Source organism: Neophocaena asiaeorientalis, unplaced genomic scaffold (assembly GCF_003031525.2).
Source record: "Neophocaena asiaeorientalis asiaeorientalis breed wild unplaced genomic scaffold, Neophocaena_asiaeorientalis_V1.1 scaffold256, whole genome shotgun sequence".
Lineage (NCBI taxonomy): Eukaryota > Metazoa > Chordata > Mammalia > Artiodactyla > Phocoenidae > Neophocaena > Neophocaena asiaeorientalis.
Window position 1 is genome coordinate 4,988,965 of NW_020185324.1, and position 26,753 is coordinate 5,015,717.

General features: G+C 41.1%; 1 protein-coding gene and 1 pseudogene across 1 annotated transcript in view; both read left to right on the forward strand.

The window, feature by feature from the left end:
- The first annotated feature begins 10,546 nt into the window (after positions 1-10,546).
- LOC112392555 (uncharacterized) lies at positions 10,547-10,646 on the forward strand (annotated as a pseudogene).
- Positions 10,647-20,361: 9,715 nt separating this feature from the next.
- Positions 20,362-26,753, forward strand: part of SLC1A1 (solute carrier family 1 member 1) — a 63,393-nt gene continuing 57,001 nt past the window's right edge. Inside the window, exon 1 of the mRNA XM_024734313.1 lies at positions 20,362-20,635. Within this exon, the coding sequence (XP_024590081.1) occupies positions 20,545-20,635 (91 nt within the window). The 5' untranslated portion in view covers positions 20,362-20,544. The remainder of the gene's footprint in view (positions 20,636-26,753) is intronic.

Genomic DNA, 26,753 nt, shown 5'->3' on the forward strand with positions numbered 1-26,753 from the left:
TAATCATCAGGGAAATACAAATAAAAACCATAATGAAATATCACCTCCTACCTGTTAGGATAACTATTATCAAAAAGACAAGAGATAACAAATGCTGAGGAAGATACAAAGAAAAGGGGATGTAAACTGGTGCAGCCACTATGGAAGACAATATGGAGGTTCCTCAAGAAATTAAAAATATAACTACCATGTGATCCAGCAATACCACTTTTGGGTATGGATCCAACAGAAATGAAATCACTCTCTAAAAGGGATATGTGTACCCCAGATTTACTGCAGCATTATTTACAATAGCCAAAACATGAAAACAAACTAAGTGTCCACCAATGGATGAATAGATAAAAAAAATGTGGTGCATATATGTACATATACAATGGAATATTATTCAGCAATGAGAAAGAAGAAAATCCTGCCACTTGCAAAAACACGAATGAACCTTGAGGGCATTATGTTAAGCAAAGTAAGTCAGAGAAATACAAATAATGTATGATCTCACTTACATATGGAATCTAAAAAAACAAAAAACAAACTGAAATAGAAACAGCAGATTGGTGGTTGCTGGGGTGGTGGGGTGGGGGAAATGGGTGAAGGTAGGTACAAACTTCCAGTTTTAGGATTAATAAATTCTGCGGATGTAATGTACAGCATGGCAACTACAGCTAACAATACTCTATTGTATATTTAAAAGTTGCTCAGAGAGTAGATCTTAAAAGTTCTCAGCCCACACAGAAAGAATTGTAACTATGTGAGGTAATGGATATGTAATCTAACCTTATTGTGGTAATCATTTCACAATATATACAGGTATCAAATCATAACACTGGACACCTTAAACATACACAATGTTGTAGGTCAATTATATCTCAATAAAGCTGGAAAAAAAGACTTAAATGTTCTCAAACTGGTATTAAAATTAGTAAAAGTAATTTTATCTCTCTTAGTTACAGACTAGATTCCCTACACTTTGAAATGCCTCTCTACCCTTTTTCCCAACTCTCACTCAGATTTTAACAGTGTGTGTCATAGGTGTTATTAGTTTGAATTCTTTGCTGCCCCTCCTTCCAGGCCCCTCCCTCTGGAAGGTTATACATCCCTGACCCCTTGACTTCAGGGTTGGTCATGTGACTTGCTTTGGCCATTGAAATATGAGAGAAAGTAATGTGTACAATTTGGGTAGAGCTTTAAGAGTGATCACATGGCTGCCATCTTCTCTTTTCCCTGACCACAAGACCAGCAATGTTCCACCTAAACTGCTCTCTTAACTGTGAGTCCTAAAATGAAGACAAATTGGAGCTGAGCTTAAATGGACCCCTGATGGATACACAGCATGAACAAGAAATAAATGTTTATTGCTATAAAGCTCTGAGATTTCAGGGACCATTTGTTACTGCAGCATAACTTAACCTGACAGAAAGTGCTTTATAAATTATTTTACACATTATGTTTATGTAATATAAGTATTACAATAATAGGCAAAAATTATAAGATCTCCAAACTTTCTGGGCTCCTAATTTTCTGGTAGAGTTTTTAAAAATGAGAATAGCAATAAGAGTACGCCAAGTGAGTTGGAAAATTTGTGTTACAAACCAATAATTCTTAGATTATTTTTCTCCATGAACCGCACTGTTAATATTACATTTATTTTAGGTCAATAAAAGGACTCCCCAGGGCTGGAGGGGTCTTGTCATTTTATAAGAGGAACTCTCAGAACACACCTACTAGACCAGACTACTCAAGTGTAGTCTGTGATCTTTTCTTCATCATTTTTCAATGAGATAAGCCCAGAAATAGGAGTGTGTGTTTAGAAGCTGTTATAGCAATTTGACATTACCAGAACATCCAAACTCAAGGTTATTCAAATTGTCTTCTTGAGTGAGGTAATAGAATAGTGTGTGCATTGTCAGAATGATGTGGTGAGTCACATGTGGCACAAGGTGCATACTAAGATTGGTCTTCCACAGATCAGACACACACACACACACACACACACAAACACACACACACACAAATCCCGGCTCTTCACCACAGACAATTTGAAAAGCATTGACCCAGAAGCTGCCTGGAAGTCATCAGAACAATCATTGCACTTAGCGTGATAAGAAACCTAATACAGGACCTAAACCACACAGAAACACTATAAGCAAAGTTAAACTGTTCTCTTGGGAAAATCCATGGCCATACTAACAATCTTCCTGACATTATCTGTCCCACTGGGTATTTATAAAGGCAGACAGTAGTAATAACATTTCTTAATTACCCACTGTGTGTGGAACACTGTACAATTCTCAGGTTATGAAATACTGTGTCACAGAATGCAGAATACATTTTCTCTTAGAAGCAATTTTACTAATGGTGGGGAGAATCCTAGCCAGCTGATTCACTTTGCTATAAAGCAGAAACTAACACACGTTGTAAAGCAATTACCCTCCAATAAAGATGTTAAAAAAAAAAAAGTTGACTTGATCTAAGAAGTAGCTGAACTCTATAATTTTTTATACTAATTTAACTTGTGGGTCTCTAGAACAGAAATTAAGGTGATAGGGTAAGAAGGAGAGGAAAGAGAAATTGTTAAACTATGGTAAACTTTTCTTTTAGATTCTCTCACCTTTTATTATCTTCTATCTCTCCATGCCTTCTCAGCCAACCCTCTCTCCTCTTATGTTCCCCTAGTCTTCCAAAACATACCACTCATCAAAATTCTTTCATTCCCTTTCCTTCAGTGTAGGCAATTTCAAGTATTAAGGAAATAAGTAGATTGGATTATTTTACACTTAGGTGTAGATGACTAATGGCCTCTTAATCCTTCTAGAGGTAGCTATCTTTTTTAGAGAATATGCTTATTTTAACTCAAACCTCAAAGGAGAAGTAAAAGGAAATGAAAAGAATATGTTTGGGAAAACAGAGGAAACTATTCTAGGTCAAGGAGGCAGGATGACTCTTGTCCGAGTTACCTCCTGCCAATCACTTCCTGCTTTTCACAGTTTCCCCCCTTTTTCTATTTCTTACATAGAATCCCCAAGTTCTTTTCATACTGACTCTCAACACTAAAAATGGAGGCAGTCATTGGTAAAAAGGAATCATTTGTACATGAGGTATATGGCAAGGACAGTTTGCATGAGTGAGAACTGAGGGAGGAAATACACAAATAGTTGGAAGAGAAAATATCTGGAACACCATAGATGTTGAAAGCTAAAATCAGAGACCTTAGAGATTATCTGACCCAGTATATCCCTGAAAGACAGCAGGCCCTGGGCTCAGAGTCTTCAATAGGCAATGATCTCTTTGTAGCATTTAAATTAAAACAAATTGTTTCATTTTCACTCTTTTTTATTTTTACCACGATCTTGGAAGGTGGTGTTGCTTTTCAATTTGTGATAGTGATAATTTTCTTTTAAAATACATTAATTTAGGAAAAATAAAATTAGTTCAAGGAAAATCTTAGGTAAACAGTATAAGTGGTACATAGATGTGGGAAAGAATTATGAAGGTGGTATGCAGAATCTTGAAGCTGGGGAAACAGTGATCTAGCCTGAATGAACTTCACACTTGAATTTAAAACTGAGGAGAGAAATATGCATGCATATGGGGGGGAAGGGGCAGGGGTGACCCAGAAATGTTATTAAGATAACACACAAACCTGTCTTCTGTAGGTGGTGTAGTTAAATTCCTCCAAACAGCCCCATGTGCAGAAACTATAAAGGAATGTTAGAGCTTATAAGCTGCAGTGACACATCACTTAGGAACCTCTGTTATATTTGCACACTCATCCTACAGCATTACCAGAATCAAGGCATCTTTTTACCTCTTCCTCCTATGAGACAACCCTTAGGGATTTCCCACTATTTACAGATTTTCAGCACACGTTTCTGTTTGTGGCCAGAAAAAGCATAATCCTATAAGAATACAGGAAGTTTACACATGATATTGTATATATTTTTAGTCTAAATAACAATAATAAACAACAATTCAGCAGGATCTGGCTTAATTCAGGTGTTGCCAATAACTATGGGCATACAGTATGAATTTATACTGAGTCAGTGTGTAAGAGTTTTAACCATTCATGTAAAATAGCTTTGGTTGAGCTCAACAAAGGTTTATTAAAAGCCAAAATATGTTCCAGGAATTGTGCTAGGTGTTGAGGAATCATGATCAAAAAGACTCAGTCACTGCCTCCAAGGCATCCACAGTTGTACAAATTAAACATGAGCCATGCTATATTCACGACATTTTCCATAGTTCATAAAACAGTTTCACTTTGGATTACTTAATACGTACAGAAGCACTGTGATGTAAAAGATATTACTGTTATCCCCACTTTACAAACAAGGAAACTAAAACATAGTCAAGTTGACTTGCCCAAGGTTGATAACAGCACTATCAGTAAGCAACAGAGAAAAGTCTTGAACTCAAGAATCCTGCTTCCAAATCAGTGCTTTTCCAGCAATACCAGCCACCTGAAATTATTTCTCTCCCGTTTCTGCTTCTGGCTGTAATGAAGCAACATGTGCTCCTGTTGAGAACAACTTGAAAAGCCAGAAAAAAATACAAAAATGAAATCTATTTAAAGGCAGTAAGTCTATTTGACATCATTAGAAAATTGCCTTAGCAGCCACAATTTTAGAGTACAAGATCAGAGAGATGAGGGAACCCCAAGAATGTGGTCTACCAGCCAGAAAAATGGTGTAGAAAAACAATGAACCCAAAAGCTAGTTCTACTTGGGGGGGATTGATAAATTCACAAGTTCCTACCCAGACTAATCAAGAAAAATATGAAGAGAAGACACAAATTACCAACATGAGGAGTGAAAGAGAGGACGTCACGACAGACCTAAAAGATTAAGGATATAAGGATATATTATGAACAACTATTATTGTGATAACATAGATGAAATGGACACATTCATTGAAAGACACATATTATCAAAAATTGACCCAAGGGGCTTCCCTGGTGGCGCAGTGGTTGAGGGTCCGCCTACCATGCAGGGGATGCGGGTTCGTGCCCGGGTCTGGGAGGATCCCACATGCCACAGAGCGGCTGGGCCCGTGAGCCATGGCCGCTGAGCCTGCGCGTCTGGAGCCTGCGCTCCGCAACGGGAGAGGGCACAACAGTGAGAGGCCTGCGTACTGGAAAAAAAAAAAAAAAAATTGACCCAAGAAGAAATAGAAAACTTGAACAGCCCAATTTCAATTAAAGAAATTGAATTCATAGTTAACAGCTTCCACGAAGAAACTCCAGGCCTAGAAGACTTCACTGGTGAATTCCATCCAACATTTAAGGAAAAAGTAATACCAATCCAAACACATATTTTTGAGAAAATAGAAAAGATAGAAACACTAAATCATTTTATGAGGCCAGGATTACCCTGATTCCAAAAACTGACAAAGACATTAAAAGAAAATAGACTTACAGATTATCCCTCATAACATAGATGTATAACTTAACAAAATATTATCAAATTTAATCTAACAATATATATTTATTATATTGGATAATATATATCCAATAGGGATAATACGTCATGACAGAAGGGGTTATCCTGGGGATATGTGTTGGTGTATCATTCAGGGTCTAACCAGTAGAGAGAAATCACACAGTAATTTAAATGGGGAAAGTTTGATTTTAAAAAAATCACTAATTCAACAGGGGAGCAACTATAAATATATAAAGAGAATGCTAAAGAATAAACTAGCCCTGACAACAGTTCCCAAGGATGGACAAATTTAGAAGGTCCTTTCCCCAAGGCTGGGACGCAGACCCAAGTTGGAGAATATATAGTTATAGCCTACTCGACAGTGAAAAAGTTCTCTGGGTTGCCCAGGCAAGAACTGGTCCACAGTTACCAGGCAAGCAAGAAACACCCTCCCAAGGTTCAGATGGGCCAAAGCTGGTATGTGGGCATGAGGAGGGAGTTCGGCATTAGGAGCCCAGTCACTAAAAGGGCAGCACGAGGCCTGGACCATGAAGTGTCTGCCCTGGGCCAGAGTAGGATCTAAGATAAAAACAAACACGTTCGTTGAAAGAGAACATAAAATAAAGATACTTCCAAAGACAGTTCATTGCCATGAGACCAACACCACAAGAACTATTAAAGGGAATTCTTCAGGAAAATGAAAAATGATCCCGAGCCAAAATACAGAATGCAGAAAGGAATTAAGAGCACCAAAAAAGGTAAATACATGAGTAAACCTAAATGAATATTGACTATATGAAAAAAATACTAGTATTACTACTATTAATTCTGTCTTGTGGGGTTTTTATGTAAAATTAAAAATGCATGACAACATAAACATCAAATGTAAACAGAGTTAATATGTTCTAAAGTCTTATTATGTGGGAAGTGCTAATTTATATTACACACTAATAACTCAAGAATGGATGTAGTAATCTCCAGTATAACCACTAAAGGAATAAAGATTGTATACCAACAAGTTGATTGGAATGATAAAAAAATACTTGATTATACATATATATAAATATATATCTATTCTTTTTCAGATTCTTTTCCATTATAGTTTATTAGAAGATGCTGAATATAGTTCACTGTGCTATACAGTAAATCCTTGTTGGTTATCTATTTTATATATAGTGGTGTGTATATGTTATTTCCAAACTCCTAATTTATCCCTCTCCCTGCCCTTTCCCCTTCGGTAACCATAAGTTTGTTTTCTATGTCTGTGGGTCTATTTCTGTTTTGTATACATGTTCATTTGTATCTTTTTTTTGGCTGTGCCGCACACCTTGTGGGATCTCAGTTCCCTGACCAGGGATGGAACCCAGGTCTTCAGCAGTGAAAGCACGGAGTCCTAACCACTGGACCACCAGGGAATTCCTGTCATTTGTATCATTTTTTAAAATTCCACATATAAGCGATATCATATTTGTCTTTCTCTGTCTGGCTTACTTCACTTAGTATGATAATCTCTAGGTCCATCTAGTTGCTGCAAATGGCATTATTTCATCCCTTTTTTATGGCTGAGTAATATTCCATTGTGTGCGTATACCACATCTTCTTTATCCACTCATCTGTCAATGGACATTTAGGTTGCTTCCATGTCTTGAGTATTGTAAATAGTGCTGCAATGAACATTGGGGTGCATTATCTTTTCAAATTATGGTTTTCTCCAGGTATATGCCCAGGAGTGGGATTGCAGGATCGTATCATAGCTCTATTTTTAGTTTTTTGAGGAACCTCCATAGCAGCTGTAGGGAGCTTGTTAAATTAACTATGGGTTTATTCACACAGTATAATATTCCGTAGCAGTTCAAAGGAATGAGGAAGTTTTCTTTACAATAAGACCTACACAAAGGAGTATTGAACAGAAAAAGGAATGAGGAAGATCTCTGTACGTAACACTGAGTGAGCACCAGGATAAATGAAAAAAAGTGAGGCCTAGAACAGGGCTTGTAAAATGTCACTTTTATGTAATAAAGGGAAGGAGAATATAAATATTTCTTTCTATTTCCTAAAAAGAAGCAACTAAAGGATAAACCAAACAGTAAGAGATATCTGCTAATTGTTACATATGGTGGGAGGTAGGGGAGTAAAGGAAGAAAGGAGATGGAGAATTCTCTGTGCTGTTCTACAGTTTTGACTGAACTATGTAAAAGTTTTTACATATCTTAAAAATCACTGAATTTTTAAAAACCAATTTCTAAAATTTGAAAACCACTTCCCTGGCGGTCCAGTGGTTAAGACCCTGAGCTTCCACTGCAGGGGGAACGGGTTCGATCCCTGGTGGGGGAACTAAGCTCATGCATGCCACGCAGTGTGGCCAAAAAATAAAAATATAAAAAAAATTGACACCAAATGGAAACCTATAATTCTAACTGTATATCAAATTGATGGCATAAATACACAGGGCAAATAATTATTTCAAGTGACTTTTTTAAATTCAGTTTTTTTATTCAGGTAAAATTCACATAACATACAATTAACCATTTTAAAGTGTACAGTTCAGTGGCATTTGGTGCCTTCACAGTGTTGTGCTGTTTTATTATTTTTGACTCTTAGGTCGTTTTCCTTGTAATTCTACCCGTGGTTTTTTTTTTTCCTTCTAGTTTTGTTGAGGTATAATTGACATACAGCACTGTATAAGTTTAAGGTGTAGAGCATCATGATTTGACTTACATACATCATGAAATGATGACTACAATAAGTTTAGTGAACATCCATCATCTCATAGAGATGCAACATTAAAGAAAGAGAAAAAGATTCTTTCCTTATCATGAGAACTCTTAGGGTTTACTCTCTTAACAACTTTCACATATAACGCACAGATGTGTTCATTATATTTATCATATTGTACTTATTTATCTTATAACTGGAAGTTTGTACCTTTTGACCACCTTCATCCAATTCCTTTTCCCCCACCCCCAATGACCACAAATCTGATCTCTTTTTGTATGAGTTTGTCTGTTTGTTTTTGAAGTATGATTGACCTACGACACTACATTAGTTCCTGGCACCCAACATAATAAATCGATATTTCTGTACATTTCAAAATGATCACCATGATAAGAATAGTTATCATCTGTCACTAAAGATATTACATAATTATTGACTATATTCCTCACACTATACATTTCATACCTGTGACATTTAATTTGTAACTTAAAGTTTGTACCTCTTAATCTCCTTCATCTATTTCTCTCATCCCATTCCCCCCAACCTGAGGAAACATCTGTTTATTCTCTGTATCTATGACTCTGTTTCTCTTTAGTTATGTTTGTTGAGTGACTTTCAAACACAGAAATTTGACTATATATCCCTTGTGGTATATATCTGGGTGACAAAAGAACCACAAAGAATTCTTAAGCTGCATTCAGTGGTCTTATTATTAGAAGTAATATTGATACTTTTTAAAAACTATTATATATACATTATAGGATTAGGAAATAAATACTTCAATTAATGTCTTTGGGAACCACGATTTTCGAAGTAAAGAGAAAATTGATATGAGTAAAATCAAAGAAGTTCAATCAAAACTCTGTAATCTTAAACTTGAATTGATTCACACCCATTGGGATACCTACTATTAAGATAACAAGTATTGATGAGGATGTGGAGAAACTGGAACCCTTGTGCTTTGCTGGTTGGAACATAAAATGGTGCAACCAATTTAAAAAATGGTATGGCAGTTCCTCAAAATATTAAACATAGAATTACCATATGATCCAGCAATTCCACTTCCAGATATATACACAGAAGAATTGAAAACAGGGACTCGAACAGGTATTTATACACCCATTATCGTAGCAGCATTATTCACAACGGCCAAAATTTGGAAAAAACCCAAGTGTTCATCAACGAATGAATGGATAAACAATATGTGGTATATACATCAATGTATACATAATTCACCCTTAAAAAGTAAGAAATTACATGCCACAACATGGATGACCCTTGAGGACATTATGCTAAGTGAAATAAACCAGCCGCATAAGGGAAAATATTCATAAATATAGTAAGTAGAATGGTGGTTTCCAGGAGCTGGAGGAAAAGGGAGTGGGGAGTTAGTGTCTAATGAGTACAAAGTTTCAGTCTAGGAAGATGAGAAAGCCCTGGAGACAGATGGTGGTGATGCTTGCCGAACAATGTGAATGTACTTAATGTCACAAACTCATACATTTAAAAATTGCTTACGTGGTAAAATTAATTATGAATATTTTACAATAATAAAACAACTGTACAGGAAACATCAGTATGAACTCATTATATATTTGTCTCTTACCATGAAATATGTATTTCTGAGGGCTGTCCACTAAAAAGGTCTAGAAGCATTGACAACCTAGTAGCAATGAGCACCCCCATCACCAAGATCATAGCTTCTAAATACTATTCTCCACCAAGAGGAACCCGGACTCTTTTGAGAAATGGCTGATTCTAGCTCCAGGGCAAGAAATCTAAGAGATGGCCTTGGGACATCTTGCTGACCCAGAAAATAAGGACACTACTGAAGACAAATAGTTCTGTCAAAAGGACACAGGAGTCAAAATGAAGGGGCTCCCATTGACCAAAGATGGGACAATTTGAGCAAGGAAAAGAATCATGATTATAACTGACTGAAACACATAAAACCATCCACAACACATAAATCCATGTGTTCATAATAATACTAACAAAAAATAAAAACACAAAACCTCATCAATCACCATTGGGTGTTTCTAGTGTACCAATTCATTACTGAGAAAACCAATAAAGGGAGGAAATTAAGCATGAATCCTGCCTTTTCCATACAAACTCTATTTCAGGGTAACCAAACAGTTGATGAGGTAGAAATTCTTTTTACGGAAGAATCTCAGCAAATGTGTTCAGAAGGAACGATAGAATTAGAATGAATTAAACAAAATGGTATTAAGCAACCATCACCAACAGATGCCAAAACAATATTCAAAAGGGTTGATGGGTGAATTTATCACGGATGAATCAGGCTGGCAACATCAGAATCCACTGTTCAATCTTAGCATTGCTAAACATCAAACCTCCAGATCTAATCACCAGCTTAGAGGAAAAAGTGGAGGTAGAGAAACAAATTAATTGCCACCATGAAGACACACATATACTAAAATTGGAATGATACAGAGAAGATTAGCATGGCTGCTTTGCAAGGATAGCACACAAATTCATGAAGCGTTCCATATTTTAAAAAAGAAAGGAACAACCAGACAAATCCAGAATATGGGGAATTTTGTAGGACAAATGACCCCTGAACAAATGAGATGAGGAGCATCTGTTGTAGAATAAAAGAGACTATGCAAAATTAACAACCCAGTGTAATGTGTGGACTCATTTGGATCTTGGTTTCCAGAGCACTGTCCTCTGTGTTTCTGGTTGGAACTTGCCCTGTGGGCCTTCTTGGTTGAAATCTGCTGCTGTGAAGATATATTTCTGTCCTTTCCTTTACTTTGTTAGAGCCAGAGCCAATGGGCATCTACCCACAGCCTCCGTCTCACCTCAGCTATCGCTAAGTAACAAATAAGTGAGTCTCTCTGCATGAGGCCAGTTCACATGGTTTCCCCCCAGACTCTAAGAAGAGTCCCCTCATCCTGCCATGACCATTCTGTGACTCTCAGCTCAGCACCCCTGCCACCAGGAACAGAGCGTGGTTGAGAAGTAAAATCTCAGAGCCTCTTGCTGCCTGATCACACTGTCCTGCCACATTTGCATTGATGTAGTTGCACCCCAGGTTGGTAAAGGACAGCCTGGGAAGCAGCCTCATAATAGGGAGTAGGGGACAGCTGCTACCCCCTTTTCTCTAACATACACCCCCTTCCTGGATGAAGTCTGCCTGGAGAGAAAACAGGATCAACATCTCTCCTTCTCTCTGTTTCTTCCTCCCACCATTCCCTTGACTAGAAAGTGGTAAGTTTTTCTTCTAATTCCCCTATGTGTTAACCTCCTGCTCCAGTAGAGTGACAGCTGCCATAGATAGAAGGGTATCGTTCCTACACTACAGGAAAATTCTGTGAACTGGATCTTTTGATATTCTAGTGGGGAGATGAAGGAATATGGAACATTCTTTCTCACAATTATTATTATTAATATTATTATATATAATGCAGAAGTGTAATGTTAGTACATTTTTATTTCCTTTAAATTCCTTCTATAACAAATCCTAATCTCCTAAGCATATGAACACCTTGGCCTAGCAGGGCAAAGAACATATGTTCAGAAAGGAAAACGAAAAAAGCACATTAATAACTTTCATATCACCACTCTTATACACATGCGCACACACACACAGAGACTTACTTGGAATTATAATATGCATAGTTTAAGTTTTATCTTTTTAGGTTTAAAAATAATAAATGACTACATCTTCATTGTAAAAAGCAACCCACCCACTGTTTATTAATTTTGCGATCTCAAAACACAGTTGTATGTGTGTGTTTACCATTTTCCCACGTAATTTAATATTCTGCTAAAATATGCTTTTTAATCCCTGAGTGGTGTTCCATTGTCCAGTGTATTTTTACACACTTAATCAATCTTTAGCCAATCCACTATACTAGACAGTTAAGTTGTTTCCAACTGAGTTGGGATGAACAGCCCTGTAGTATTATTTTGGTATAAACTTCTAGAAGTAGACTGGTTGAATTAAAGAATATAAACACTTTTGATGGAAAGATTACAAAATGCCTAATTATCCTTAGAAAAATCATAGCATTTTCCAGGTCCACCAGCAGTGTGTGACACTGCCCACTTTTCCTTACCTTCTCTAAATTTATAATTAAAATGTTAAAACTGTAAATTTTATAATTGTGAATTTTAAAATATTTTATGCTATTATATACAATGGAATATTACTCAGCCGTAAAAAGGAACGAAATTGAGTTATTTGTAGTGAGGTGGATGGACCTAGAATCTGTCACACAGAGTGAAGTAAGGCAGAAAGTGAAAACCAAATACCGTATGCTAATGCATATATATGGAATTTTAAAAAGTGGCACTGATGAACTTAGTGGCAGGGCAGGAATAAAGACACAGACGTAGAGAACAGACTTGAGGGCATGGGGGGGAAGGGGAAGCTGAGATGAAGTGAGAGAGTAGCATTGACACATATACACTACCAAATGTAAAATGGATGGCTAGTGGGAAGCAGCTGCAAAGCACAGGGAGATCAGTTTGGTGCTTTGTGATGACCTAGAAGGGTGGGATAGGAAGGGTGGGAGGGAGACACAAGAGGGAGGGGATATGGGGACATATGTATACATGTAGCTGATTCACTTTGTTGTACAGCAGAAACTAACACAACATTGTAAAGCATTTATACTCCAATAAAGATGTGAAAAAATAAAATAAAATTTTATGTTAAAATATCTTTGTTCAGCTGGTAAACAAATATTGGTTTAAATGTTCATTTCTTTGAGTACTAGTGAGATTGAAAATTTTTTCATATGTTTCAAATACATATTGACCATTTGTATTACTTTAAATGATATCTTCAGATGAGAAAATTGAGGTTCAGAGAGATTAAATGACTTGTTCAAGGACACACAGCTTCTACGAAGCAGATAACTTATTTTTTTCATGTTTTAAAATGAAACGGAATTGCTCTTCAGTTTGTCAGAGTAAGCAATAAAGCCTATGGGGCAAAGTTCTGTTGAATCCAAGAGTTCAAGGATATCTAACTAACATGTCTCTTCAGGTCAAATCATCTTTATAAAATACTGCTTGGAGAACTATTGTGAAGATTTAATGAATTACAGTTCTTTTACTCCATAATTTTTAATTCCAAGAGAAATCCAAATCAAGATTGGAAGATAAAAAAGAGATTGCTAAAAAGGGCATCTGAATATGCTGACAGCATCCTTCTTACCATCTATCAGTCATGAATGGCTGCACAGCTGTAGACGCTGAAGGAGACTGTGGTACCCATGACCTCCTTCTCCGCATTACCACAGCCTGAGGACAAAGCATCCAACTGCATATGTTTTATGGTGGTAGAATGCAACCAGCATATTATTTTGAGAGATGCTCAGAAGCTGATGCCTTACTTTTTGTTTCTGAATGCCCCTTTCCATTTCTATCCCAATTAATATATAAGGCCAGGTTGTCACCTGCTCATTTAACCTTGTGTGGCAAAGTTGAAGTCTCCTTTCTTTAATTACTAACAAGAGAGTCCATGAGTTAACAATTTAAAAGGGGGGGGTGGAGAACAATAACAATAAAGGAAATGGCATAGTTACTTAAATGGCAGAAAGAAAGGAAGGAAGGGAGGGAGGGAGGGAAGGAGGAAGGAAGGGAGGGAGGGAGGATAAGAGCAAGCAAGCGCACTGGCAAAATGTAATCTAGTAAGAACTGGCCAAAGGTGTATTTCAGCAGGATAAGGAACATGAGGGACCTGGAAAAAGGGAGATGTTAACATCTACTGGAGGGGGTAAAATTCTAACACTGCTTTCTACTTGGGTTTAAGATCTTATCCCAGGGGAGTGAAGTTTTTGTTCCAGGAGCTGAGTGGTCAAGATCCCCTCAGGTAGAGTTTACAAGGGAGATGCCTCTTCACTCTCGTCGAATTTGTGATCATTTGTGTCCATGACTATCCCAGGCTAAGAAAGTAAGAAAGAATGGAACTTGAGCACTAGGGGTCTCCAATTTCCCCCCTTCCCAAAGTGGTGCTTCCTACACCATTTCTTGTCTTAGGCAGAGAAATAACATAGAATTATTAAGTTCCAGTAGCAGCAATGGGGAGAGGATTCGAGAGTTCAACCACTGCCCCATAAAATGTATGCAGTTTCCACTTCAGCACAGCACTGTAGGACACCATAGTGTCTCTTGGATGTGAACGGAGGGATTCTTGAAGATCTTGCATAAAGTAAAATTCATGTAACTCAAGAGTAATTTTCCCATAACAATTCTGTATTTGATCCTCATATAAGAGGTGGTGGTTTAATGCAGCAGTCCCCAACCTTTTTGGCACCAGGGACCAGTTTCGTGGAAGACAATTTTTTCACAGACCGGGGTGGGGGTGGAGTGGGGGGGGATGGTTTCGGGATAATTCAAGCTCATTACATTTATTGTCCACTTTATTTCTATTATTATTACATTGTAATATGTAATGAAATAATTATACAACTCACCATAATGCAGAATCAGTGGGAGCCCTGAGCTTGTTTTCCTGCAACTAGATGGTCCCATCTGGAGGTGATGGGAGACAGTGACACATGAACTGTGTTCCTTCCTTCAGCCCAGTCTACTCCGTAATCTTGTTTTGGTTGCTGTCACTGCAGAAAACCCTGCTTCACAAAGACAGATGTTGGAAAGGGAAGGAGGCTTTTCAGTTCTTTTGTGGCAATCTCAGGATATTCCGCCTTGACTTTAATCCAGAACATATGGAGATTTGAAGTTGTCTCAAACATACTTATAAGGCCACCATCATTTGAGATCTCAAGCAGTTGATCCTCTTCTAGCACAAAGTCGATTCACCTGGCTTATTCACAAACCGGTCGCAGATCCATTCCTTCCCAGTTCGGGGGTCTTTTGTGGTTGGGAAGTAATGCTCAAACTCTTCTGAAAGCTGAGACAGGTGATCATGCACCAGCTGTGAGAAAGAAGGCCCTGGCTCAGTCTCTTTCAAAATCTCTGCTAATGTTTGAAACGTGTCAAAAATCCCAATGTTCACTCGTCACCTCGATAATTCCAGTTTGGCTTTGAATGCAGCCACTTTATCTGCCGTCTTGAACACAGCTGTCGTTCTCCCCTGAAGTGACAGATTGAGTTCATTGAGCAGGTTGAATATGTCACACAAGTAAACAAGTTTTGCGACACATTCTGTGTCACTGAAATGTGAATGTGCCGCCAGGGGTGACTGTTTATCTAAAAGAAATATCTGGAGCAGCTCTCGTAACTCAAAAACTCTGGCCAGTGATCTACCTTTAGAAAGCCATTTCACTTCTGTGTATAAGAGAAGACGTGTGTGCTCTGTGTCCATCTCCTCACAGAGCTGCGTGAACAGACGTGAGTTAAGGGCATGTACTTTAATGTCGTTGATAATTTTAATCACATCCTGCAAAACACTGTTAAGTTCAGGTGACATTTTTTGGCTAGCCAGCATTTCTCTATGGATGACGCAGTGCGTAGACTCACATTCAGAAGTGACCTCTTTGACTCGAGTAGTGATATCAAAAAGCCATCCAGTCATAGCAGCCACTCCGTCTGTGCATATACCAACACAAAATGACCAAATCAGTTTTCCTGATATGTAATCATTCAAAGAACTGAATAGTTCTGCAGCTGTGGTGTTGGTTAGCAACAAAAGTGCACATAACATGTCCTCCTGCACATCCTCCTGAAAAATATATCGCACAAAAACAAGCATTGTTGCCTTGTTGTCAACATCGGTAGACTCGTCAACCTGGACTGCGTACCACGGTGACTCATTAATCCTAACAACCGTGCCACAGTATCCTCTGCTATTTCATCAATTCATCTAGTTATGGTGCTAGCCAAAAGAGGAACACGTGTCACCTTTTGAACTGCAGCCTCTCCTACAAGTTCATGACAAATGTCCTTAGCAGCAGGCAGGATCAACTCTTCACCAATAGTACAGGGCTTCTTAGCTTTAGCAATGCAGTTAGCCACTAAGGACCATGCTGTCAGTGCAGACATATTTGATGAAGTGGTGGCCTTCAATAATTGCTTCTGTTCTTCGTGTTCACGTTTCTTTCTTTTGAAAAAAGAAATGCAGGGTGCTTGGTCTCCATGTGACGAAGCAGTTTTGAAGATTTCTTGGCTTCGTTGGAGAGCCGGTCACCACATATTATACAAAGCGGGCTTGGAGAATGTGAATCACCTGTTGCAATGAACCTGTAATTTAAGTAGGACTCTTGGTATTTTCTTTTCAATGCAGCTTTCTTTTTGTTGGCAGTCATAGAGTCTTCTGCTGTCTCATCATTGGGTCTTTACCCCTCTTCAAAGAGGCTCTCCAGTGATGTTTGTTTTTTACTCATTTTGGCTAGGGTTAGCTTGTGGGCTTACCACAACTGTGACTGAGACAAGTGTGCAGTGTGGGAAAGAGGCACGGATGGAAGTGGTACATAAAATAATGGGTGGGCCAAGTGTGGACTAAAGTAAGTGTCAGATTCTGACTTAAAGCCTGCCACCAGATGCAGCTGTACAACTGAAGTACATCAATTAACTTGCCACTATAAAGCCTGCCACCAGATGCAGCTTGTCACTTGCCCCTCACTGATTGGGTTTTGATACGAGTCTGCAAGCAATTGATTTATTATGGTCGCTGTGCAGTCAGACCTCTCTGCTAATGAGAATTTGCATTTGCAGCCGCTCCCCAGCACCGCCTCAGCAACCCCCCTCAGGTGATCTGGCATTAGATTCTCATAAGGAGTGCGCAACCTAGATCCCTAGATCCCTCGAATGCACAGTTCACAGTAGGGTTTGCCACCGCTGATCTGACAGGAGGCGGAGCTCAGGCGGTAATGCTAGCGATGGGGAGAGGCTGTAAATGCAAATGAAGCTTCCCTCACTTGCCTGCTGCTCACCTCCTGCTGTGCGGCCCAGTTCCTAACAGGCCATGAACTGGTATCATGAACTGGTACCAGTCCGTAGCCCGAGGGTTGAGGACCTTTGGTTTAATGCAGTTTGTGCATTTAGCTTGAGCAAGACCACCTAGTTCAACCCTTGATCCTTCTCTTACTAATAGAGGGAACTTAAGCAAGTTACTTAACCTCTTTTTGCCTTAGATTCCTCAGCTGTAAAATGAAGATAATAATAATACACAATATCTCACTTGATTCTTCCAGCAGCCCCATGAGGTAACAATAGTCCCTACTTCATTAAGTTGTTGTGAGGACCAAAGTAGTTACTACGTATAAAGTGGTTAGAAGGGTGTCTGGCAAATGTTAAGTGTATTATCAGTGTTTGCTTATTAATTACCTTTTATTACCAGCTAAAGTGGACCTGCCATGTAGCAATAGCATAAACATAGTTTATAATTCACTTGGCCCACGTGCTTTGAACTTCTTCGATTCTTGACTTTTATTTTTAATTTAGGAGATTTTAATTATTTCAAAATGAGTGTATATGTTTAGACTCTATTTTTCTTTTTATATTGCACTATCCTAAAATTGCATAATTTAAATAAGCATAAAATGAATATGTACTATATGGGCTTTAGGTGTGAAAGTACAATAGATTCAGGGTCCACTGATTGTAATTCTAAAGGCAATTACTATTGACCAATATACAAGGGTTCTAGTAATTGTGCAGTCTGCACAAATGTGGATGGACCTAGAGACTGTCATACAGAGTTAAGTCAGAAAAACAAGTATCGTATAATATTGCTTATATGTGGAATCTAGAAAAATAAACTGATGAACTTATTTGTAAAGCAGAAATAGACACAGACATAGGGAACAAACATATGGATACTGGGGGGAAAAGGGGGGTGGGATGAATTGGGAGGTTGGCATTTACATATATACACTACTATGTATAAAATAGATTACTAATGAGAACCTACTGTATAGCAGAGGGAACTCTACTCAGTGCTCTGTGGTGACCTAAATGGGAAGGAAATACAAAAAAGAGAGTATATATATATATATATATATGTATATGTATAGCTGATTCACTTTGCTGTACAGCAGAAACGAACACAACATTGTAAAGCAACTATACTCCAATAAAAATTAATAATAAAATATATGTATACCAGGGTTCTTGTGGGTGTGAAGTGGCTCAGGGTGTGTTCATGACAGGCAGGCAACGAGAGGAAGTAAAAAGATGCCTGTCCAGGTTGACCCCCAAGTAAAACTCATGATGACGCTTGTATGCCAGACACTGTTCTAAGTCTTTTACATACATTCTAGTATTCAGTTCTTACGATACCCTCATGAGATAAATACTATTAATGCCCCCATTTACAGATGTAGAAACTGAGACACAAAAAAATTTAAGCAACTTGCCCAAGGTCACCCAGCTGGTAAGTGGTAGTGCTGGGCTTAAACCTAAATATCCTACTCCCAAAACCCAGGTGTAATTATCTCACTACATACACCTCAAAAAATTGTGATGTACAAAGTCTGCTTAGATTCTTCCACGCTTTTCTCTTTAGGACCTCTTTATTTCTTAAATACAGCCCTATCCACACTGTAATGGGCACAGGTATGCTTATGGTAAACACTTTAGAAAATACAGAAAAATAGAAAGCAAAAAGATTCAAGTAATAATATCACTCAAGAATGACCACTATTAAAATTTTGTGTTTCCTTCTAGACTTTTTTCTAAGTACATGGTTTTGCTCTAGGTTTGTTTTACATAGTTGTGATCACGTGATATATACAATTTTCATCTTCCAGTTTTACCTCATATTATGACATGTGCTACCCTATGCTATTAGAAATTTCATAAACTTCTTTTATAGACGCTGCATAATGTACAGTTACGTGGCAGTTCCATAATATATTTACCACTCTTCACCTTGAACATCTGAGTATTTCCAGCTTTTTTACTGTGGGATGGATGTCTTTGTCCCCTCTTTCTCAATAGTTTCCCTTCTTCTGACATTTCTTCAGATCTTTCCCTCTAGCTTTCCTTCTCTCAAAATTTATTTTTTGGAAAGGAGCTGATAAACTCATTCATACTAAAGTGTACATGGTTCATAAAACTTATTTTCTCTTCAAGGACACTTCTGTCAATTTAAGCCAAAGGAATGGAGCTCTAATTGTGAGGGGTTAGTCACCAGAAAATCTAGCTGGGAGATTCCCCCACCCTCCCCAATCAGAGGAGACGTCTGGCAAAAAGGTGCAGGGCTGACTTAACGTTAGGAAAGCTAATGAGAAGGCAGACTGGAGCTGCAGAGGTAGTGGCGTGGTAAAAGGGAAGGAAAAAGTTTTGTATAAGTGAGGGTGAAAAAACTGGGTAGAAGAATGGAAGAGAATTAGAAAATTCACTTAGCTGCACTTACCTAGTTTCTCCACCTCTCCTGTGTCTGCCTTTCCAAAGCATCTGGCCTTAGGGATGGGCCCGCCCACCTTCTCCTCAGAACTGCTCGGTCGGTTTTTCAGTCCCAATCATTCTGCCAAGTCTCACAGCTTTGGGGCCTTGCGCGGCCACAGAGCCGGTCGCAAGGAGCGGCAGTGAAGTTCTAAGAGGGCCCATTCCAAGCCCTGGGTCCACAGACCATCCTGTGGGAGCGTCACCTCCCTCGGCTTAAGGAGGAGAGTTAACAATACCTGTGGGGGCAGGGGACTTTGAGGCCTCGTGTGAAAGTTCACAAAGTCCTGTCCTACTCACCGCCCCCCCCAGCACTCTTTTTTTCCCCCTCCTCCTAGAGGTTTCTAGGAGGCTTTTCAGGCTGCTGGCCAATCCGAGGCTGCAGTGGAGAAGCAAATGGGACCCAAGACAGAACTCAGTTCCCCACGACTCTCCCCACTGCGGTGCTGCACTGGCAGTGGCTGGTATGGAGAAAGAGGAGGCTTGCTGGTGTGCCGAATGAAGTCCAAACCAAAGGGGCCAGCGACTCCGCCCCTCTGGATTAGGAAGAGGAGGAAACCATAAATCCGAAAACCTAGCCTGACCAATTAAAAAAACAAAAAACAAAAAAATCGAGAGTCTCCAGCCTAAGGCTGGGGAGGAGCGCAGCGGTCCCTGAGTAGCCGTCCCCGCTGCAGCCACAGCGTGGGAGCCCTCCCACGCCTGCTCCACCGGGACCCCCGGGCGCACCACGCACGCACCCACCCGCCCTCCTCCCTGGGCCGGCCGCTCCTCCCTCTTTCCTCGCTGGTTGGCCGCGGCGCCGCAGAGCGCGGCGGCGGCAGGAGGAGCCGGGCGCGCCCGCCACGCACGGCCACCGAGCTAGCAGGGGCTGCAGGCGCGGCGCGCGAGCTCAGGTGGCGGCGGAGGCGGCGACAGCGGCTGCGGCAGCGGCCAACGCACACCCTCTCCCCAGCGCGCCCGCATCCCTCCTGCACTGAGCCGCGGAGCCGCCGGCGGACCCCGGGCTCCACCGGCTCCCGCGCGCACGGCCGAGCCCCACGCACAAGAGCGGCCGCCTCTCCTGTGGTTCGGAGCCCGGGCGCCAGCCATGGGGAAGCCGGCGAAGAAGGGATGCGACTGGAAGCGCTTCCTGAGGAATAATTGGCTGCTACTCTCCACCGTGGCTGCGGTGGTGCTAGGTGAGCTGCGTGGCGGGTGGACGACGCGCGCACCCTCACGCCCTCCCAGCGCCCAGGCCGCGTGCGGGGCGGGCGGGTGCGAGGGTGGGCGCGAGGGTGGGCACGGCATTGGCGCACCCGATGCTCGGGTCCCTCGGCTCCCCCTCGGCCTCGGACACCACGCGGGGGCTTACCCTTGAGGGTGTTGATTTCTGCGTGCAAAGAACAAAGCTCCTCCGGGACTCCCGTTTGGGTGTTCCGCGAGCTGCGGGTTCCTGCTTTACCCAAAATGGTCAAAGGGGCTTGCAAGGGAGAAAGGGAAGCAAGAGCTCTCGGTTCTTCCCGTTTGGAAGCAAATGTGTTTAATTTTTAAAATCCTATCTGCTCACCCCTTTTTTTTCTGAACCGTGCGTTGTCCGGACAGGGATTGAGTGTGGATGATGGTTCCCATTGGACTGGAAGAGGCACCTGAACCTCAGGGATGGTCCGGTTCCCGGGGGGAGGGAGGGAGGAGGTGGATGTTACCTTCGGTCGGTCACCCTGGGCAGTGCCTGGAAAGTGCCTTCCCACGCGGCTAGCCGCTGCCCGCACTGAGGCACGGAAAACCTGCCAGATTCGTGCTTGAATTCAGGAGTATGTAGTTGTGGCCCGCAGCATGTCAAGGGGAAGAGAGCTATCAGATTTCTCCCTTTCCCCCGTGCAAATCTACCGAGGTAGCCTCCCTGAGCTTCCTTGCTCTCCACATTGGTTTTCTATTGAAAGTAATTTTTAAGTCATATGTGCTTGTTTTTAAACAAGGTGTATTTAAGTGATTCATTCCTGAGAAATCACTGGACTAGGTGAATGTCAGATCCATTGCTCAGAGGTATGAGTTGTTCCTATTTAGACTCTGAATTTCTGCCAGGTAGTCTGTTTTACACCTTGGGCCCTGGGATGCTCCTCTTTGGCGTTGGCGCCAAGACTGCCTCCTTTCCTCTAAGAGTTGGCACAGGTGGGGACACCCAGCAGGTGAGGCTCCTTTGAAAACCCCACCTTCCATTTGGAAACTGGAGCTGGGGAGAGGGTTAGCCTGTACCTCTCCCAGCCTCATGCACTTTTCTCTCCAGCTGCTGCTTCTGAATCTCAGAATATTTGGTGTTGTTTGCTCCCCCTCTTTGTGCCCAACCCCCCCACCCCCCCAAAAAAAGTCTGTGGAGGTTAATGGATTCCTCAGGGTCGGATTTGTTCCTCCAGATCCTTATGCAAAGTCAAGTCAGGTTTCTAGTAAATAAATAACATTCTGGAATTACCTTAGCAGAGGCCACGTGTGGGAGGAAAAGAGAGAAGTAGAGGAGCAAGTCTTGACTGCTTAACTCTTTTCCCCAAGAAGAGCCACATGGTTTAGGGCATTTGTTTTGTTTTGTTTTGGTTGGTTGGTTGGCTGGTTGGTTGCGTTGGGTCTTCGTTGCTGCACGCGGGCTTTCTCTAGTTACGGCAAGCGGGGGCTACTCTTCATTGTGGTGCGTGGGCTTCTCATTGCGGTGGCTTCTCTTGTTGCAGAGCACGGGCTCTAGGCATGTGAGCTTCAGTAGTTGTGGCGCACAGGCTTAGTTGCTCCGTGGCATGTGGGTTCTTCCCGGGCTCCAACCCGTGTCCCCTGCATTGGCAGGCGGAGTCTTAACCACTGTGCCACCAGGGAAGTCCCTGGTTAGGGTGTTTTTAAGGGAAGAGTTATCCCACCCCATCACGTTTTAAATAACAGATGCCTCAGAGAGAGTGATTTCAGCCAAATAGATGAGATGGCCTTGTTTGTTTTCCTAGTGACAAGATTCCAGAATTAATTGTTAAATCCCTTTTTAAGGATGGTTTTGGGTAGCCTGGCATTTCCCTCCCAATCCCCCATGGGCGTGAAATGATCCTGCCTTTTCAGCTGTGGGGTTTTCCAGAGATACTCACCTATTAACCAAGTGTGGCACACCAGTGTTGAGTTTACCGATTCACTGGAGGCTGGTTTGGCAAAGATTTTGAAAATTGTCCCCTGGCCTTTGGAACTTGTTGCATAAATACGTCTTCAGAGTCACGGGAGATAACATGTCTGTTTTGGAGACGTGGCCTTTGGTGTCAGATGGGCAATTTCCTCCAGTTTTAATGTGGGTAAGCCCCAGGAGCTTGATTCAGATACTTTGCTCCAGAAAGGAAAAACACCATATAAAAATTGTAAGCGCTCAACTGAACTCTTTCAGCACATTTGCAAAAGGAGCAACATCGGGCAGTCCCTGAGCATTTCAGCTCCTGGTCTGAGAAGTCAAGCCTACACCACCCTCAATGTGTCCATCACAAGGCACTTCCCAGAGTCCTCCTCCTTTCCTCATTCTTTGGAACACTGGGCTTGAGTGCAAAAATCATACCTCTGTCTGTGTAGTCTGTGCTAACTCATTCTGGTTTAAACCCAGAAGTGAAATTGCAGCCAACTTATAACAGGGATGCTAAGTCCATCCATAAGCCCTTTAGGCCATGATAGTAAGTTTATTTTTATAACAGTCTTGATTGATACAGAAATCGCAAGCACTCTCATGCAGCCTCCTTTCTGTACCTTTCAGTATGTGGATCTTAAAGAAGAAAAAACAGTTAAACTTATTTATTACCCTGACAGAATATCATCTTCTGATTAAAATTGAAATGTTTTGTCCCTGCTATAATTCAGCAATCCTGACACTTTAAAATATTTTGATTTTTGAAGTAAGGGGCAAAGGTTTTTCCCAGCCATCTTAAAGCCTCTGATTTTTGAAGACAGCATTTGAGGGGAAATGAAATTAAAAGTCATTTTTATTAGGTGTAAAAGTTAATTTCTTTCATGGACAAGGAGATGCTAAAAGCTAAATACTTCCTCATATTCTTATTCATGAGATAAAGGGATTGAATAGTTAAGTGGCCATGTTTGCTAATTTCTGTGAAACCCTACAAGGTCCTGGAAATAATATCTTGGATTTTCAGGTGAGAGGCCTTTACTAAAATCTGATTAGGAACAATTTTCATTGCATCTATTACAATTCTTTCAGGCTTTTTCCCTGCTTCCATAGTGTAGTAGTATGAGCACAGAGCCTGGAGTCAAGAGTTCTAGATTTGAATTCTGATACTGTCATGTTCTACCATTTAGACAAAATCTCTGATTCTCTGGAATCCTCAATTTCCTCATCTGGAAAATAGGGATATAGGTCATTACCTCATTTGCTATTAGAGTTGTTTAAGATAATGTGAAAATATCTAGTTGTGTTACTGGCATATAACAGGTACTCAATAAATGTCATTTTAAGATGATTTGAATAATTTCATTGTGAGGAAATTAATATTTTCTTATAAAATAAGGTCTCTCGTAGTCTTTCTCTGTTCTGCTTGGTGTCCAGCCTAGAATTCTGAGTCCAAGGTGATTCAAGTGTTTTGATGACATGTTCTGTCTAGGTGAACACCAGCCTCCAGAGCATTATTTACTGTTTTAAAAGGATATGGAAAGGATTAATCATTTTGTTTTGTGCCCCATAGCCTGATTCTCATTTCACTTAACAGGGCAGAAATTACGAGGGAAGAATTTTAGTGCTTTAAGTGGGAATTCTGTGCAAGCAGAATCTGTGTGTGATAATTCTGTGTCCAAGCGTTGTGATTGTGGCTGTGTCCAAGTCAGCCAGTACTGATCATAGCGTGTATAATGTTGGTAAAGCACTCATGGAACCCTCACCCCGTTCACAACATAAAGCCTGATCTTTCTGTCCAGGTTGTGCTTTATTTCAGTCGTTTGAAAAATCTGATTTCCAGGTTGTGGATTTTCAGGAAAGGAAATAGCTGTTGTTATTTACAGGAGCTGGCAATCTTATTCATCCGGAATAATTTTCTTTGGAGCACTAAAGAAAGGGGTCATTTACAGATTCAGATTCCATTGTCCAAAATCGAGAACAGTTCCTTCATGTTCTTAGTAATAACCCTTGCCCTACCCAGCCTTACGTCTCCTACGCCGGAGCTCTTGTATCTGGCAGTGCTAATTTGAGTCATGGTGTAAGCTCTCTTGCTCAGTTTCTGCGTGTCTGTGAAGCTCCTGAAGATCGGGGATCGGGCAGGGAGACGACTGCAGCTCAGCGTTCAGAATGTATTTTGTTATCATGAAACTCATGTGCTCTGGCAGGTCTCAGGCCTGGTGCTGCTGGGCGTCTAATCAGCTCAGCCTTGGAATATACCTGTAGAGTAACCGATGCTTAAATCATTCGCTCATTCAACAAATATATATTGGGCACCTACTGTGTGCCAGGGACTGTTCTAGAACCAGGGCACATAACAGTGAACAAAATAAAAACCCCTGTCCTCATGGGACTTATGTTCAAGTGGAGACAAGCAGACAGTAAACCGGAAAAATAGGTAAACTACAATGTAGAGTATGTTAGATGGTGAGAGTGCTCCAGAGTAACGTAAAGCAGAGAGGGTGCTGGGGGATTGCAGGTTGAAATAGGGAGAATGGGAAGGCCCTGCTGGGAAGGCGAGAATTGAAGTGAGACCGGAAAGAGGTGAAGGAATGCAGATATCTAGGGAGATCCTGATGTGTTTAAGGAAGAGCATGGGGGTGGAGTGAGGAGGTGGGGGGAAGAGGCAGTAGGATGGTGTGAGTTCTTATAAGGACTTTGACTTTTACTGGGAGTTGAGAAACGATTAAAAGGTGTTGAGCAGAGCAGTGACATGGTCTGATTATCTTTTAATCAGCTTTCCCTGTCTGGCTGCTCTTTTGACCACAGACAGCAGAGACAAGTGTGGAAGCAGAGAGACCAGTTTAGGAGGCTAGTACAATTAACCTGCTATGTATTTTTTTTTAATTAAAAAAATGATTTATTTTATAATTGTTCTGTATAAGAAAGTTAGGATCTTGTTCTGCTATGTATTTTACACTTTTCTAATCTCATTTCCATCATGGCTAGTGAAATCTTAGGAAATACTTAAGAAAAATCAATGAAAAAAATATTGCAACTATAAAGTAGGCCTTATCGTTCACCGTTATATGGACGAGGAAACAGACTTGGAACAGTGCAGGACTCGCTCAGGATCACTCAGATAACAACTGGGAATGCCCAGTCTTCCTATACTTTTCCTTCTCCCCCTTTGGACTGCTGTCCTCCATCTTGCTCCCCATCTCCCTGTCATATTTGGTCCTTGCAGACCCTCCTGGGGACCATGGTGGTCTGGCTGTATGCCACATCGGGATAGGGTATGAGGATTCTGTAGTGTGCACTTTGGGCTGTAACTAGTTGGCGCCTTTCTCCCCTGAGACTGAGAAGGGGCTGCAACATGCCTCCACAGGACTCTCAGAATTGCAGTGTGTGCCCTGGAGGAACACTGCTCCTGTGGGATTTGCCAGACTGATCAGCCAGACTGGTCTCCACTGTAGGCTCAGAGCCACCCTTACACCTCTGTCCATGAGGCTGCCCTGCTATTCTTTCCACCTTCAAAGCCTGCCCTTTCTACCTTCTAACTAAGTGGCTTAGTGTGACTGGCCACAAAGGGTGTGATTGAGGGACATGGGGGGAGAAAAAGCAAGGCTGCCATGGAGGTCGGCGGCCAGATCCTAGAGAGACTGGAATGCCATGCTGATAAGTCCAGACATGCTCCTGAGGACAAAACTGGACAATGACATAGGCAGGACTGTGCTTAGAAAAGATCCTTGAGGCAGATGGATGTGGAAAATGGATCCAAGAAGGGTGATCTTGCAAGTGGGCAGATCACCCTAGGGGATTACTGTTAAGGTCCAGGCAGAGAGAGAGAGAGATGGGGGCCTTAGCAGAGCAGCAGCATTGACAGTGGAAAGGAAAGGACAGCTCTGTGAGGTGTTCAGCAGGTTAATCTGATGCGACTTGGCTAGGTTTAGTCCTCGGGAGAAGGAGGTGGTGATGTCTAGCAGGAGAGGAAGTCCTGGAGGGGGCAGCAGCTTGGAAAAGAACTATCACGCTCTCCCACTGTACAGAACCAATGTCTACTTGCTTTTTGTTACGGTATAGTTAGAGTGTATTCTAATTTCCTGCCTTCCCCACTGACCCATGAGCCCTTGAGAGAAGGAATTCTGTGTTGCCCCTCTCTATACCCACAGCACCTGTCACAATACCTGGTGGGCTCAATACATTTGTTAAAT